Source organism: Botrytis fragariae (genome assembly GCF_013461495.1).
Source record: "Botrytis fragariae strain BVB16 chromosome Unknown tig00000050, whole genome shotgun sequence".
Lineage (NCBI taxonomy): Eukaryota > Fungi > Ascomycota > Leotiomycetes > Helotiales > Sclerotiniaceae > Botrytis > Botrytis fragariae.
This window is the reverse complement of record NW_023500992.1, coordinates 2,277,573-2,293,028: the sequence shown is the minus strand read 5'-3', so window position 1 is coordinate 2,293,028 and position 15,456 is coordinate 2,277,573. Positions and strand designations below refer to the sequence as shown.

Here is a 15,456-nt window from a genome sequence, read left to right as displayed (position 1 = left end):
AAGGTGCTTGAAACTTTCAATTTTGATACATCAAAACATCCCTATAGCAAGCCTCCTAATTGTTTCTTGTCTTTTCAGTATGATCCAGATTCTTCATTGCCTGCAGCCAGCACAACTTAACTGAGGGGTATTGGGCCGCGGGAATATTTCCGGGTCTTGCTCTCTCGCGTTTCAGTCAATTCGTATCGAACGCCGCCAGGACCATTTATGGTCTCGAAAGAGAAAGACTTCAAATTCGCGTTGTGGAAACAATTCCTATATGGAAATTGAGATGCTTCTACAATCAAACAAGTTAGCTGAGGTTGGTCTCCAAGCGGGGACTCAAATAGGGCAGTTTGGGATGATCCAGCATTGCACAGAAGGCAAAACCAAGCACGTGTACCCGTTGAAGCTTCTATAAATGACCGAATTTGTTTCATCGAGAAAGAGTCTAGTTTGAGAATATAGAAAGACAAACTTACTGCCACCTAATTCTGCATCTAGCATTGTTTCCAAAAATCCGCCGTGGGAGACAATTGCTATCTCATATGGCACATAATATCGGCCACGTGTCGAGAAGTCACCGTCTCTGATATCAGATATCAAGCCACGCCGAGTCAACTCTTGCACATTCCTAGCGATTTTGAAGAGCGATTGCTTGACCTGAGCAGCCCTGGATTTATCTCCGTATTTTTCTTTGTTGAACTCCCAACCAGGCTTGATGAGGCTGAAGTCTACTTCATGGCCAAACTTTTCTTGAAGCTTGGCTATTGGTGTGCCGGTACAACAGGGGATAGAGCCCCATTCTAATAAAACAAAAATCAGTCAGATTTCTAAAAACAATGGAAAATACATATTCCCGTACCACGAAGTGCATCCCAGGCCGTAGTCTGGATGGCTGGCTTTTCGCTTGAACCCCTGATTACATCTCTAAATGTAGTCAAAGCTGTTTCAATTGCGCGGATCATTGGAGAACAATAGATCTGCTTGATATTGCAATTGGAGTTGAGAACAGCTCTGACCAGTTCACACTGCCGTATGCCGTCAAATGTAAGCTTTGGATCTCGAAGCTGGCCACGATTATCAAGTTCCCCGACATTGGAATATGCCTTTAAAGTAGTAGTCAGCCTGAATTCAGGATTGTTATGTGTTGTGGACTCACTTGTCCGTGTCTCATAAAATGGAATATCACGAGACGGTCGACGCGACCTTCTCTTGGAGGAGTTGCGTGTCCTTCGAGATCATCTGTTAAAAGAGTAGATAGTCGTGGAGGCATCCATCTTGATAAGCTTCCGTCTACATGAGACAATTCGGTTGGAGTATTTGAATTCATAGCTTGTGTAGTAGAAAAATATTCTTTGTGGCTTAAAATTCCAATGTATATAATGACAGTGGAAGCAATTTGATAAAAGATGTTTCTCAACTTTGTTGATTTACTGAAATGTGTATAGAGGTTCTGAAAAAATGCAAAGCTTGAAAACCTAAGGAAGAAGTTGAATTTTTGCGTTGGGTACCCGAGTAAAGTTGAATGTCCTTAAATAAACATAGATGTTAGTACAGCAGACTCTTAGCGTCATTCGCTTATAAGGGTTTTTGTATTGATGGAAGAGTATTGGATAGCTGTAGTATCATCCACACAAAATTCAAAGTGATTGAAATGAATACACTGAGCTTCAGAGATAAATGATGCTGGAATTTGATTGAATGGCAGGGACTTTGTTGGTCTAGTGTTTTTGGGACAATGAACTTCCCCAGAAAACGTGAATGTCTCGTCGACACTTTCGAAAATTACCTGAAAGTTTACAAGGCTAGAAAATTTATGGAGCAGAAAATACGTGCACCGTAGAGAGGCTATTCTTCTAATATCTGTTTCAGATGTGGAGGCAATTCTATGAGTACTTACTGCGTACAAATTGTTACTGACTGAAAGATAAATCATTGTACGTATCCAAGATATGATTTATAAGAGGCGAAATGAACCCTCCCATAAGTGACGAGTAAGCTTTCATCCAGTGATGTACGAAGTTCTATGTGTCACGAGACCAAGCATCCTAGTTCAAAGGGCATAAAATGAATTCGTAAAAACTTCAGAGAAGATAGTTGTCCAAATATCCTTTCATTTGAGTCGATCATGACAAGCTTGAAGCAAAAACTGGAATCTTAATCACACTCAATTGTATATATTCAGAAGTGATGATTTCATGATGCAGAAGTGGATACTGGTGGCAGGGGCAACAATGAATATAGGAATAATTCAGGTCGCACTCTCAGGGAGAAATAACGTTTGATCCAACAGTTCTGTCACCGGTTGCTTGAAGTGTGGAAGCATAGGGGACGCAGCTGATTCAGTATTAAAGAGAAGTATGGTGTTTAGTGTGATCAGTTGAGACCATTGGTTGCTGAGATCTCAGTGTGGCTGGACAAACAAGATCACTGCTTCTAGATATTTACATAAAGTTTAATTTGTAGAGCTTGATTGTTGGTTAATTAATTCTCGCAATAAGCCCACAATATCAAGAGGACTGGCATAATATGTTTAGCAATTCATTGATATTGTAAATTAAGATTGTGCCTATGTACGAGGAAGCAGGGACGGATGGCTTCCTTCTTATCATCACACCGGGGGGAAGAACCATTGTGCGAAGAAAACTCAAACACCATGCGGCAAACTTGCTAAAATATGGTAAACTGAAACTCGGCGAAGTTCACAAGATTATCTTCACCGAATGATTTCTCTTGAACTCAGAGAATCAGATCATAATTTCCACCACCAATTCTTGCTACATCGAGAGACAGACCGTTTAAAGCCGACATCAACGCTTGTTCGTCTCTAGCTTGTCTTTCTCTGAGTCTTGCAGTGCGCGCTTGGTATTCCTGTTGATACACTGTCTCCCAATCTGCAGGGTTTAGTCCATGACCATAGATATCCACTTTCTCATCCGCATTTGATCTGGCGGTCTTATCGGCAGCAGCAAGCGCATTCTTGTCCCCAAGCTTGCGGCGTTCCATCAGATATTCCATGTGGTCCACTTTCCCTTCCTTCGGCTTTCTAGTCTTACGCTTCTTGACAACACCTTCCGAAAGCTTGGCTTTAGTGTTATCCCCACAATTCTTCTTGTTCTTTTCTGTCTTTGGCTTTGTATTGGGCGCGTTTATAATAGTCTTGTTCGTTTCCTTCCGTTTTCGTTTCTTCTCGGCAGAATTCTCGTGTCTCGCTCTGGAAGAAACGCTTTCAGGGATGGGCCGAGAAGTCTTCCGACCACTCGGTAATCTTGGTCCTATGAAGACTTCACCTTGGCTTGCGATTTTTTTGCTTTTGTTGATAGCTTTGTCTGTAGCGGATTGAAGTGCTCGAATGGTGGGTTGTAACATGCGTGCCATTTCAGCTTGCTGATCAATCTGGCCGGTATTGATAGATGAGTATTGTTTGCGCCTCGTGTTGCGATTGTTCAAATCGTTTATGATTCCGCCAACAGGATGATCGAGGCCTGACATGTCAACGTCATCATTCGTGTTATTGCTTCCTGACTCGACTGTCAGATGAATGAAAACAAAGCTTATAATCAAGATGTTATCTCACCTGGGGAGCCATTGTTAACTTTGAGGGTTTGCAGGTTAATGTTCAGAGAAGCAGTCTGAATTCTGCTGTTGTTTGGGTCGCGGTCGGCATACTCTGCTTGTATCTGAACAGAGTTACCTTCCATGTTCTGAAATGGGAACATAGAGGGAAATTGTTTCGCAAATATATCCATGATTATGTCCAAAGTGATTGTATGAGATTGTGGGTAGATCTTGGGTGTGTACGGTTGATGGGGAAGCAAGAAACAATTGGAAGGTATGTTTACTCATGATTTGCTTCCTGTAAAATGGCTCGCTTAAGCAAGCAACGGCAGCAAAACTTCCGCTGCCATTCACTTTCCACGTTTTGGATAATAAAAATTGCGTGTGAAAATTATGAAAGCTAAACTGAAAACCTGAAAAATCCTGATCATAAGTGTCTTCCTCACATGAGTATATGACCGCCGACAGCTTGTGGTGATTCTTCTGCTTGATGAACTCCACCAAACTTCGCCTTGTCAAGGGGGAAGACTGGTCAATGTATCTATGCCTATAGATATAATTTCAACATACTTTAAGGTTACACAGTCCTAACCGATTGCTGCCAGCCCGAAGTAGTGACCTATGCTAGGGATTCCCAGAAACCATGTCGTAAAAAGTTCGATCACCCTCAATGAAGAGCTTTCATGTATAAGATACAACTGTGCGAATGATCATTCAATACTATTACGAGGTCAAAACTGACAGTAGTAGTCTCCAGTATAAAGTAAGGAATTAGTTGATGTTTATTCAATGAAGTGAGGATAAACTATAAAACTAATACACTAGCGCCAATCTTGTCTAATCTATTGGCTTACCACAAGATAAGCCTGTGGAAATCTGCATCGCCAAAACATCAATCACTCAAGTGAGGTGCCAAAATAGTGAAAATGATTCGAAGTTTCAATCAATTCAATATTGCAAATGATTTGAATGTTCTAATTGGCTTAAAGATTTGATAATCTTCATTGTTGAACTACAGTACAGACTATTGGACACCCTGAATACGATGGGAGGTTAGAGTAACATATTTGTGGGGAATGCATGGACCCCAGTATTCTATTTCACAGGGGAGGGAAGTCAGCCTTCTCAAGAGTGACCTACACACTCTCTAAAGGCTTATCGGGTAGCAGAAGTAGTTCATATCACTTCCTTGAAACGGAATTAGATGGAGATAAGGAAGTATCTTTGTGGAGATATACTGTAAGTCCGGAGCTCGCTGTGAGATGTTGAGCTGCTGCCTCAGCTGTGTTTGATCCAAGTGTCTCTAATTGCACATATATAAATACATCAAGTAGATAATCCGTCTTTAATTATACACATCTTCCACTTCTCCTACATAAATACCTCTCCATACAAAATCTAGAATCTTTTGATCACCACAATCATGAGCAAAAGTCAACGCATTTTCATGACCGGAGCCACTGGCTACATCGGTTCCGTCATCACCGAACTTGCCATTTCAGAAGGCTACGAAGTCCATGGACTTTCTCGATCTGAATCTGGAGACGCGAAGCTACTTAAAGCCGGTGCAGTTCCAGTTCGAGGCGATCTTACCAGCCTCGATATTCTCCGTCGCGAAAGTGCGGAAGCAGATATTGTTCTGCATCTTGCGACCGCTTATCATATCACCAATGCCAGCGCGGGCTATGATGCCATTTGGCCAATTGATAAGGCGGCAGTCGAAGCTATCGCAGATGGATTGGAGGGTTCGAATAAACCACTTGTTGTAACAGGTGGTACATTATTTGTCTCGCCAGATCCAGATGGTAAAGAGACTACTGAGACTTCTCCGGAAGATCCGGATCCTCTCAATACTCGTCATCAAGCTGAAGCTCATGCTCTCGAGCTAGCAATGAGGGGAATCAGAGTTGTCGCCATACGCTTGGCACCATGGGTTTTTGGAAGAGGGGGAAGTGGAGTCAAAATATTCATGGATGTCTCCAAGCAGGCCGGAGAAGTGACGTGTGTAGATGGAGGCAAGAATTGTACGACCACTGTTTATGTTGATGATGCTGCGAGACTTTATTTGCTGGCTGCTCAAAATTCAAAATCGGGAGAAGTGTTCAATGCTAGCTCGGCTACTAATGTTACTTTCGATGAAATGTGGGAAACTATGGCCACGGCATTGAATCTGCCATTGAAATATCTTCCTACAGAAGATGCCATCGCTAAACTTGGTCCGTTCTTGACAAAGTTCATCTCGGTAGAGAATAGGGCATCAGGAGCGAAAGCTAGAGATATTTTGGGGTGGAAACCCAGCGGGTTTAGTATATTGGAGGAGATTCGTTTGACCGCTTCTCAAGGCCAGGATATTCATTGATCTTCCCAGAGATCTTGCAATGAAACAAGCATGTTGATCACACCTAGCGATAAATCGATTTGTTTTGAGGTTCAGGAGTGTACACAAGTTGAGCGGTAGTAAGTGATAAAACCTACAAGAAAAATTCATGGTCCAATTAAGCTTCAGTCTCTCGACACTAAATTAAGAACCGAATATTCGAGATATTCAAAAAGCTAAATGACACGTAGCGTAAGCTAGCCCTCAAAATTCTTACAGAGCAACTCTTCCAAAAATTGAGGTTTGCTCAACTTGTTTCCATAAGTGCTCATCAAACCAGTCCAGCTTCCATTGCATTTGCTTGTGAGCTGCTTGAATTTGTACACAAACAGTAGAACACACAGAAGATGTTATACAGTGACACGCGAGCTTTCATACGAGGCAAACTCCAAAGTGTCGACGTCCTCAATATCCAAGTTATTTAATTCCAGAAACTCTACAATATTGACATTGGGTATAAGAAGTCCTTCATGTTCCACTTTCTACACTGTTTTTTTTTAAAATCACTAGCTATAATTGCCTTAATAACCCACCTCTACTGCAAAAGAATTTCATGCCAAACTTCTCATCTAATCAGCTGATTCCGAAGCTCAATAGTAATTGCAACTCCTCCAATTTAAGATAGATATTCACATGATACCTATCAATACACAGGCATCTCTTCTGAGAAAGGCAATTTTCTTGTAGAAATCCTTAGCTTATACTTCACTACAAGGGATTCAAGCAGCCATGATAAGTATTACTAATGATTAAAAGTGGCTAGACTTCAGATGACACCGGATTTTAAGCATGATAACTATGCTATCGAGGTCACTGTATATTTCTATTCTCAGGCTTGTACCTAGGGTCCTCAGGTATAGCATTCCCCTGTCACCACTTCTTAATTGCAAGGCGTTTGTCCTCGGCTAGGACTAGCAGTTATTTATCTCTTCATGCATCGAATCGTTGAAGTACTGTAAAAGCCCCTACAATCGATGAAGGTAGGAATAGCAAGCTCAGTCTTGCCAGATCAATTAGATATGATGATTGAGTCTACCTAGATAGTTCTTGAACCCTGATCCGTCAGGGTCTCTCACATAGACCCAGAACTCCATTGGCGAGTTTTCTGGTATTATCACTCTAGACATTGGAGATAGAGCTCCAGTTGATATGTTCTAGTGAATCTGAAAAGACAATAGGAGCGATGCTTTGATATTCCCACCACCAATCTCAAAAGCTGACTAGGTGGAGATGAAAGGACTACATCAGACTGTGAAAGATCAACCATTAAAAAGTCTAGATATACCCAAAGAACCAAGAACAAAAGCACTATTGGTCTGTGATGTTATATTTCCTATAGAAAAGAAGAGATTCAAAGCTTTCTCAATAAAATTGAAGGAGGATTCTCACTAAAGTTTAGCCAAACACAGATGTTCTGTCTTTAACAAAGATCAGACGAGATCGTCCTCATACCTAACATATAACATACCCTTCAAAGCAATTTCAATAGTGTTCTAGTTTGGGAACAAAATAAACACATTATTTCACGGTATATATAATTGACAAAGTCTTCTAACATTAACCAAGTAGTTTAATCAATAGAGGGATTACGTATTGCACAATTACAAGGAAGATGGTACAGCATCCTTAAAGCTCATGTCTAGTTGTCCAATTCTCACCTTCGAAGTTCAAATCAAGTATAAACATTCACCTAACAACCACTGATCAACCAACTTTTCAATGTGGCGTCCACTAGAGAGCTCGGAAGATTACCGAGCACACAACTAGGACTAGTGCTAGCGTGGCGAGGGCTCTTGATGATTCGCGAAGTCCTGATTCTTGGTAATATCCAAGTCCTTCTCGAACTTGAAACTTTTAATTCTTTACAACAACATCAACCTTGAGAAGATATTCCCTCCACAAAACTTCTGCACTATCACAGTACCTTTTTTCTATAGGCGTCCTTCATACTTCTTCTTTCTTCCAATAAAGTCCTCTCACTCAACCACATATCTTTCATTTATCCAGACGACTTGATTACTTGAAAATGTCTTCCAACGGAGATAGAAACGATCAACTGGAAGTGGCAAGCCTTCTCGAATCAAATTTTATCGACGATCAAGAGGTCAAAATCAAGGAAGAACCCTTAGAGGAAAAGACTGGCGTCGACCAAGATATTCCTCTTTATGATCCGGCTTTTCTCCCAGATCTTGAGAGCCAAGCTATGATGTATCGTTCCAATTCACCAGCTCTGTCCATTCGATTACGAAGACCTGAAAGACCTGCGTCTGAGATGTATGCATTCACGACAGCTGGTGTAGCCGCCTTGACCAATAACCGGCTTTTACAGGAGCGGCTCAACAGGTTATTGTCTATGCCTCACTCAGAAGATGAGTTCCCTGATGATGAGTTGTCTCATACTTCGGAATCTCAATTGAATGGGCTCGTTCACAACCCTGGCTATAGCCAACCTAAACTTACCTATTCAGAGACTCTTTATCAGCAACTTGAGTCTTACCCACCTCACATGTCTGGTTATCCTCAGGATTCATTTTCGCCAGAGCATTCTGATCAGTTGGATGGATCTTTTGATCCGCAGTTTCCACAAACACCTTCCGTTGATGATCTAGATGACACAATCGTAGTCGACTCGACTATGTACAACTCCAGGGTTCCTTCCGAAGACTTCTCTGCCAGTCCGACCCCTACTCCACAAGAAGTTTTACTTGAGAACCGAGCACCCTCTACACCTCGTGCAGGTCCTAAAACAAGACGCCAGTCTGCCACGTCTAGGGCCAACAAAACTAGTGCTGCAGGTCGAAGAAATCGTGCCAGACGTGCAGAGGATTTTGCTCCTCCCCCTGGTGCGATGACTGCTGCCGATGTCATCGCGGTCCACGAGAACAATATCCGTCGTAGAAACAAGCGGTACAAGAGGGCCGGCATTAAACACCCACCCCTCGACGACATCGAACAGGACGTTGTTGACACACTTAACGAACTTGGTGTCCCGATCGATGTCAACGATATGTACCTCCAGCAGGTATATTCGAATAGAGATACGACGCTCGACGGAAGTCTGAACGAGTCCGCAGACAGCACGATCGATACTATGGATACTGATGAAACAGTAGTACCACTTCCTCCTAGTCTCCCTGAGGAACCTGATTTTCCAACAAGTGCTCGCTGGCGAGACCGTGGGCCTGATGGTCAAGCAAGAGCAAGATGGGGATCTGCTCGATGGCGGGCAAAGGGAAAGGTACGAAAAACGCAAGCCTGGAAAGATGCAACTCAAGATGAAAGAGAGGCAATGGAGATTGCTGCAGCAGATGCTCTTGTGTTCATGTAAGTTTTCTATTCAATCTTGAGTCAGATATCAATACTGACCAAACCATAGTGCAGACCCTATTCCAGTCGGACCTGTACCACTACAATCTCATGCACCATGGTTGCGATCAGAAAGAGCCATTCTCCTGCAAGAAGTGACCGACAACAATAAAAGGATCCAGACCACAGGCAATAGGTTAGATACAGTGGCTGAAGCTTACAATCGACGCATGCTTTCCAGAACACAGAAAGCAGGAGAGCTTTGTATTGCTACTGGTAACGGTGAATCTCGAAAGAATTCACGGTTAACAAAAGACCGTACTCCACCACATAGGACAGAAGAGACGATCATGTCGAATTTGAAAAAGTGGTCGGATCTGGGGGATACCTGTCTGTGCAGGCAACATCAGCGGTATCTTGTCGGTGATTTCGAACGAAGTGGAGATTTTCCTCATGGCCACGGAGTTGAGGTATGTATACCCAAGGACCGCAAGGATGATGCTTGCCATTGTGATGATCACCTTCGAGATTTCAATGGGGAGTTTCCGCCGGGACACACAAAAACCCGTTGTAGTCACCTTCTCATTCGATCCAACAAGTGATTGAATCCGCTTGTCAAGGACGTATAAGAAGCCTTTTTGCTGCTTGTGTGTCACAGACTTGGCAAAATTGTTCTGTTCTCGTTTGTTCGGTGTTTGAGCTTGAACATTGCGGTGATCTGTTTGTATTGACACTCACTTTTATTTGATGGATGGATGGAGGAAACTATAGAGATGCGTGGTAGCGATACTTAGTGTCGTGGTCTTAGTCTTGATTGTAATGAGCAATAGCATTGATGCTTCCTTCAGTTTCCAGAAGGGTTCTTCAAAGGACCTCGGTGTACATACCAGTGATGATAACTCGCGAAGTCCTTGTTCTGTCGGTTTGAGGTAGCAGCTTGCTTCTTGGAGGAGAGTTCCACGTAACACTAGTTCACAGAATTCGTTTATTTTATTGATGACTGTGCACCTTGAGATCAGTGACCTTTGCGTGAAATATACTCCATCTGCGTTCGGCAACTGTCTGGTGAGATTATGGCTAGCGCACCCGCCACAGAAGATCACGTTTCCGCTCTTGAAACCTTTTATGTTCACTATTGAAGATATTTCTACCACCAATGAATTCATGCGCAACAAAGCTGATTTTGAAGAAGCTTTGAGTCGTTCCTAATGATTATGTTGTGAAGTCACAATGAAGTGAGGTTAGAATTTGGCGCCACGAAACGGAGCTCTGATAAAGTTAGCCGCGCGAATGTCGAAGTCTAGGGTCTAATAAGATTACAGGCTTAAATTTCAAATGCGGACAGTAACAGGGCATCAAAGTATGATATCAGCCCTTGACAAATCCAAAAATTATTTCGGAATAATTCTCACGAGGCTCAAAACGCCGGACTCATTGTCTTATTCGAACTTTCCGACTGTACATTTTCGAGAGCGACTACCACGAGATCTTTACACCCTTTCCAAACCACTCCAAGCGTGCTTCTCTCAATGCTGCTAATCTCTTTTTCTGCTTCTTCTTCATTCATACCTTCAGGGCCAAAAGCTTCATGGCGAAATAAAGAATGAATGGGTGACAGTAATTGAAGTTAAGAGATGGATCTTGACGCACTGATTTATTGGTGCTGTTGCCCAGGTTCTTTGCATTCCCATAATTCGATCTTATCACAGAACCTTCTCAGTAATTTTCCTTTTCTCCGACTCTTTCGCTGTACTTCTTTCTACATACCTAGATATCCTCATTTAAAAATGGTCCCTGGTAGAAGCGGTCTCGTATGGATGAATCTTGTTATACAAATTCAATTGATGAAGACACTTTATTTGATTAGTGGTACCCTCTACGTAGGAGAAAAAAGAGGCCAAAATTGATCACCTTAATAAAGTCTATAATAAATCAACTATCAATGGAATCTTAAAAGTTGATAACATTTAATGAATAGTCTTTAATCATAGTATTATTTAAATATTTAATTCTCTGAACTGAAATGAACCAATTGGATTATCGTAGGGCTTTGTTAGTGGTCAATTCCGGCCTGGATGTTCTCCTATAGAGATACCACCTAGTAATTTACACCAAATTCCGGCCCCCAAAAGTTCGTACACAAGAAGTATATAAGACTCCTCCCAGTCTTCTCGGCCAGTATACCATACTCAGCAAAACAAGAACTTATCTTTCCATGATGTGCGGATGTAGCGGCTCAAGCTCTTTTTCTAGCTCCAGATCTTTCTTGGCCAGTGATTAAGCGCTTGCTTGATCTTTCTTGCACATGGCGGAGATTGTCTGAAAATTGGTTGGAGTAGTTACTGTTGTTGCTGGAAAAGAACCGTCATCAATTTCTTTCACTACTAATTACAATCCTGTCCGCTTCGCTGTCAATTCCTGAGTTATGAACAAAATATCCTGTAGTTCTCATATCATCCTCTGCAATATTCGCGCAACCAGAAATATCTGGAACAATTCAACAACGATCAGAAATCCACGAGTGGGTACATATCCCTTTTACAAATCAAATTACGAAGTGCTAAAGCATATATTCTGATGAGTAGACAAGTATCAAGAATGATGGTTCCAAGTAGCAGTTTCCACATCTATTATATAGAGCAATAACCAGGAGTCTCTAGATCATATGATCCGAAAAGATCACATCGCCTTGACCGCTGGATTGCTCACTCCCTGACTCTGCAGCTCCATCGTCATATTCGTCATTTTTTTTCTCTTGACAAAAGATATAAATATCCCTAGGATATTTAGTTCAAATCAATAGCCCATTGAAGAACAGATCGCCAATGACCCAGGAGTGTTGAGACTATTGACTTTCTACACTTCTGAATATCTAGTTGGTTCCAGATGTGAGAAATCTCGCTGTGAGCGTGAGTGTGGCTTCAAAGATTCTGTCGTTCTTGTTCGCCGGCAAGCTGATCGCCGTCAATTTTGAGATAACTTCCTGTCAAGAAGATACCAGTCATTGCTGTTTTTCTGATTATCGTTGTCCTACTCTTTTCCTTTCATCTCTTCCTACCTCTTCTCTCCTCGTCCCCAGTCCACTAGTTCTTTCACTATAAACTATCAGAGTATCAGAGAGGCCTCGGAGTATACAAACGCTCCAGTGATCCAGAGCCTTTATTCTATCAACTCTTGCGCTGAGCAAACATCTGCAAGAGTAAGATTGTCCCACCAAGTTAGTTTATATAGAAATCTGAATTATCTCTTTCTACAAAGCTCACTTCGAATCAATAAGAAGTGCGCATGGTAACAAATATCAGACTGTCAGACTGTTAAGACAACAAGGAACCACTTCCGAGAAAGTCAGAGGGATATAAAAGCAGTCAAAAGACTCCTCGTAACCAGCAATTCTCCAAGCTAATCCCAAGAGCCAGACCAACAGAATTCTTGAAGTGAACAAACAGATCTTCAGGAATACAATTTCCATAACTCACAGGTCCTTCTTTATAGTTTTAAAGCGTGGGAACTTGTATCAAGTTGCGTTATTGTCGTACAATGACACTTTCGCTGCCAAAACCCAAGAGTAATTGTCGGGATATTGATCATGTGATCATACAGAAGGAGCCGTATTGACTAGCGCAGGCGCTAGCTCCGACCTATAAATGTACATAGCTTTACATAGTAAACGGATCGAGGACAATTACAACCATAATAGACTAATAAAGTACTTTACACTTATCAACCAAGTTGATACCAACAGTAACATTATCGAGAAATCAACAACAAAACGGGCACATAAAGCTGAAGATAAATATCTTATGCAAAAAGCGACCACAATTCGTGCTGCAGAAGTAGGAGCTTATCATATGCTAACACTGGAGAATCTAATATTATATCGACTGAAATTCCCACAATAGGGAAACCTGGTACATCTTGGCGGCGAACGTGGGGTTGTAGAGATGGAAAGGAAAAATTGCTCTTGGGTGCGAGATTTTATATAGACTAACACAGTATATAGATACTCTAGATATAATTGGCACGATCCATGACAATATGAATAATGTAGGGAATTATACATCTCCTCTCCTTTCCCCCCCTCGACATCTACCAATTAATCTTTCAAAAATCCCCCGAATCTATCGAAACCCACAGAGATCCAACATGCAAACATATCTATCCTCCCAGTATTCTCAAACTACTCCTTTACTCCAAACTCGGCAAAACTACATCAAATCTCAGTACATACCTACAACTTTCCATCGAAACCCCCCAAACTACGCTCATTTTCCTCACAGCACAGACGGAGTAGAAGCAAAAAGCAAGGCTTGAATTGAGTGATTTTGATAGATCTCCCTTTCTTATTCGTCTTTTGCTAGATAACATGAAGGACTGGAGATCTTCCGCTGTTGGATAAGGGGGGTTCTCATCTTTAGTGTATGTTACCATTGCCGTTCCTATTTTTATCACTACGCATCCACGATTGATATCATCCAATCTCTCCCACCAACCCCAAACCCGCGTCATGCACAAACATGAAGCACATCAAGCACTCGCTCCAGACACAAACCATACCCCCTTTACAATTCACGCGCTTGGGAATTTGAAGATTCGGTTCTTTCACATCCTATGTGTTTATTACTCTCACCTGTTCTCCTTCCATCCATCGAGTCATATTTTATCGTTCTCATTCTCATTCTCATTCTTTGATTCAAATCACACATATATAATACCACTCACATATATCATTTACACAAAAATCAAATTCCTAGCTGCATCTCTAACCCCATCTCGAGACCTACTTTCATTTTTGTTTTCATTCCCATCTTTCTTTTTACAAGCCTTCTTCATCTCCACCCCTCTCCCTCCCCTTCCCTTTCACCACCACCAAGTACATACATACCCCACAACCCCTCCCTCTCCCAAAATATATATATAAATAAACCTCCAAGATCATTCCTCTTTCCCCTTTGCCTCCCTCCCCTCACCATCTCGCCTCACCTAAAAAATCCAATGCTCTCTCATTCTCCTTTTCCAACTAGCCTCTAATTCCTCAAGACGACCGCCTCCAAGTTTCCCCCCGCAAATCCAAACCACACATGCCATGACATTCCCACCACCACCCTCTGAAATCCCATGTGATCAAGATCTCCCAATCTAAATCTAAATCTTCCTCCGAATTCTAACTTCCTCCCAAACAAACATATTCCATTTCCCTCCAAACAAGTTAATCACTCGTTCTATCATCTCCCTCATCTCAATTCCTATCCTTCTCTCATCTCACCACTCCACTTCACTCCAATTTTTTTCAAACCCAGAAAAATCTCTCTCGTATTCCCTATCCCTTTTCATCTCCAAATCCAAATGCCAAACATGACCATCACATATCTATATACACATAACCCCCGGAGAGATTCAGTCCCGTGCAATCAGTCAGTCATGTTTTAGTATATATCATCCGATCTGATCTAATTCAATATAATCCAATCCAATCTGGTGATGGTTAGATGGAGAGATTGTGTGCTGTACTATGCTGTGGATATTATCGGGAGGTGATTTGAGGTTGGAATCGAGCGATGGAAATGGAGATGTGATGGGGTGAAGAGGGGGTGAAAAGGGTGAGAATTGAGGAAGGAGAAAGTTATGTGTTTCGATTTGAGAGTTGTGATTTGGGGAGGGGATGAACAGATCTGGGGTGTTGGGTTGGTGAACCGAAACGATTTGTGCAAAGGAAGGAGGGGAGGTAATGGATTTGGGTGAGGAGGAAGAGGGAGAGGGAGAGGGAGAGGGAGAGGGAGAGGGAGAGGGAGAGGGAGAGGGAGAGGGAGAGGGAGAGGGAGAGGGAGAGGGAGAGGGAGAGGGAGAGGGAGAGGGAGAGGGAGAGGGAGAGGGAGAGGGAGAGGGAGAGGGAGAGGGAGAGGGAGAGGGAGAGGGAGAGGGAGAGGGAGAGGGAGAGGGAGAGGGAGAGGGAGAGAAAGGAGAAGATTGTTGGTGTTAGGATAGGATGTGTAACAGCGTGCAGGAGAGATCGTATAGAAATTACGGGACGACTGGGATATGATGCTAGACGATGAGATGACATGGGCGTGACCTGTTTGGGATGGGGAAGTTTGATAGAGATGGGATGTGAAGTCTGGTAGACGTGAGAAAGCTTTCGATTACTTGCCATCCACTCGGAGAATGAGAAACTCGGTCCTCATAGAAAGATGCCATTGGAAGCATCACTTAGCAGTATGTGAATGATGGGACTCCAT

At 42.4% G+C, this 15,456-nt stretch overlaps 4 protein-coding genes across 4 annotated transcripts; 2 read left to right on the top strand and 2 right to left on the bottom strand.

Moving 5' to 3' along the window:
* Positions 1-116: 116 nt before the first annotated feature.
* Positions 117-1,312, bottom strand: Bfra_004698 (putative phosphoglycerate mutase family protein; the record flags this gene model as incomplete). The annotated part of the gene is made up of 4 exons (XM_037335095.1): positions 117-277; positions 462-785; positions 845-1,088; positions 1,142-1,312. The coding sequence occupies 4 exons, from the start codon at positions 1,310-1,312 to the stop codon at positions 117-119; spliced, it is 900 nt and encodes a 299-aa protein (XP_037193629.1).
* A 1,409-nt stretch (positions 1,313-2,721) lies between these two features.
* On the bottom strand, positions 2,722-3,731 carry Bfra_004697 (uncharacterized protein; the record flags this gene model as incomplete). The annotated part of the gene is made up of 2 exons (XM_037335094.1): positions 2,722-3,503; positions 3,560-3,731. 2 exons carry the CDS (start codon positions 3,729-3,731, stop codon positions 2,722-2,724), a joined length of 954 nt encoding a protein of 317 aa, XP_037193628.1.
* A 1,232-nt stretch (positions 3,732-4,963) lies between these two features.
* Bfra_004696 (putative nad dependent epimerase protein) lies at positions 4,964-5,899 on the top strand (the record flags this gene model as incomplete). Its single annotated transcript, XM_037335093.1, has 1 exon — positions 4,964-5,899. The coding sequence occupies one exon, from the start codon at positions 4,964-4,966 to the stop codon at positions 5,897-5,899; it is 936 nt and encodes a 311-aa protein (XP_037193627.1).
* A 2,044-nt stretch (positions 5,900-7,943) lies between these two features.
* Bfra_004695 (uncharacterized protein) lies at positions 7,944-9,825 on the top strand (the record flags this gene model as incomplete). The annotated part of the gene is made up of 2 exons (XM_037335092.1): positions 7,944-9,241; positions 9,294-9,825. 2 exons carry the CDS (start codon positions 7,944-7,946, stop codon positions 9,823-9,825), a joined length of 1,830 nt encoding a protein of 609 aa, XP_037193626.1.
* Positions 9,826-15,456: the final 5,631 nt, after the last annotated feature.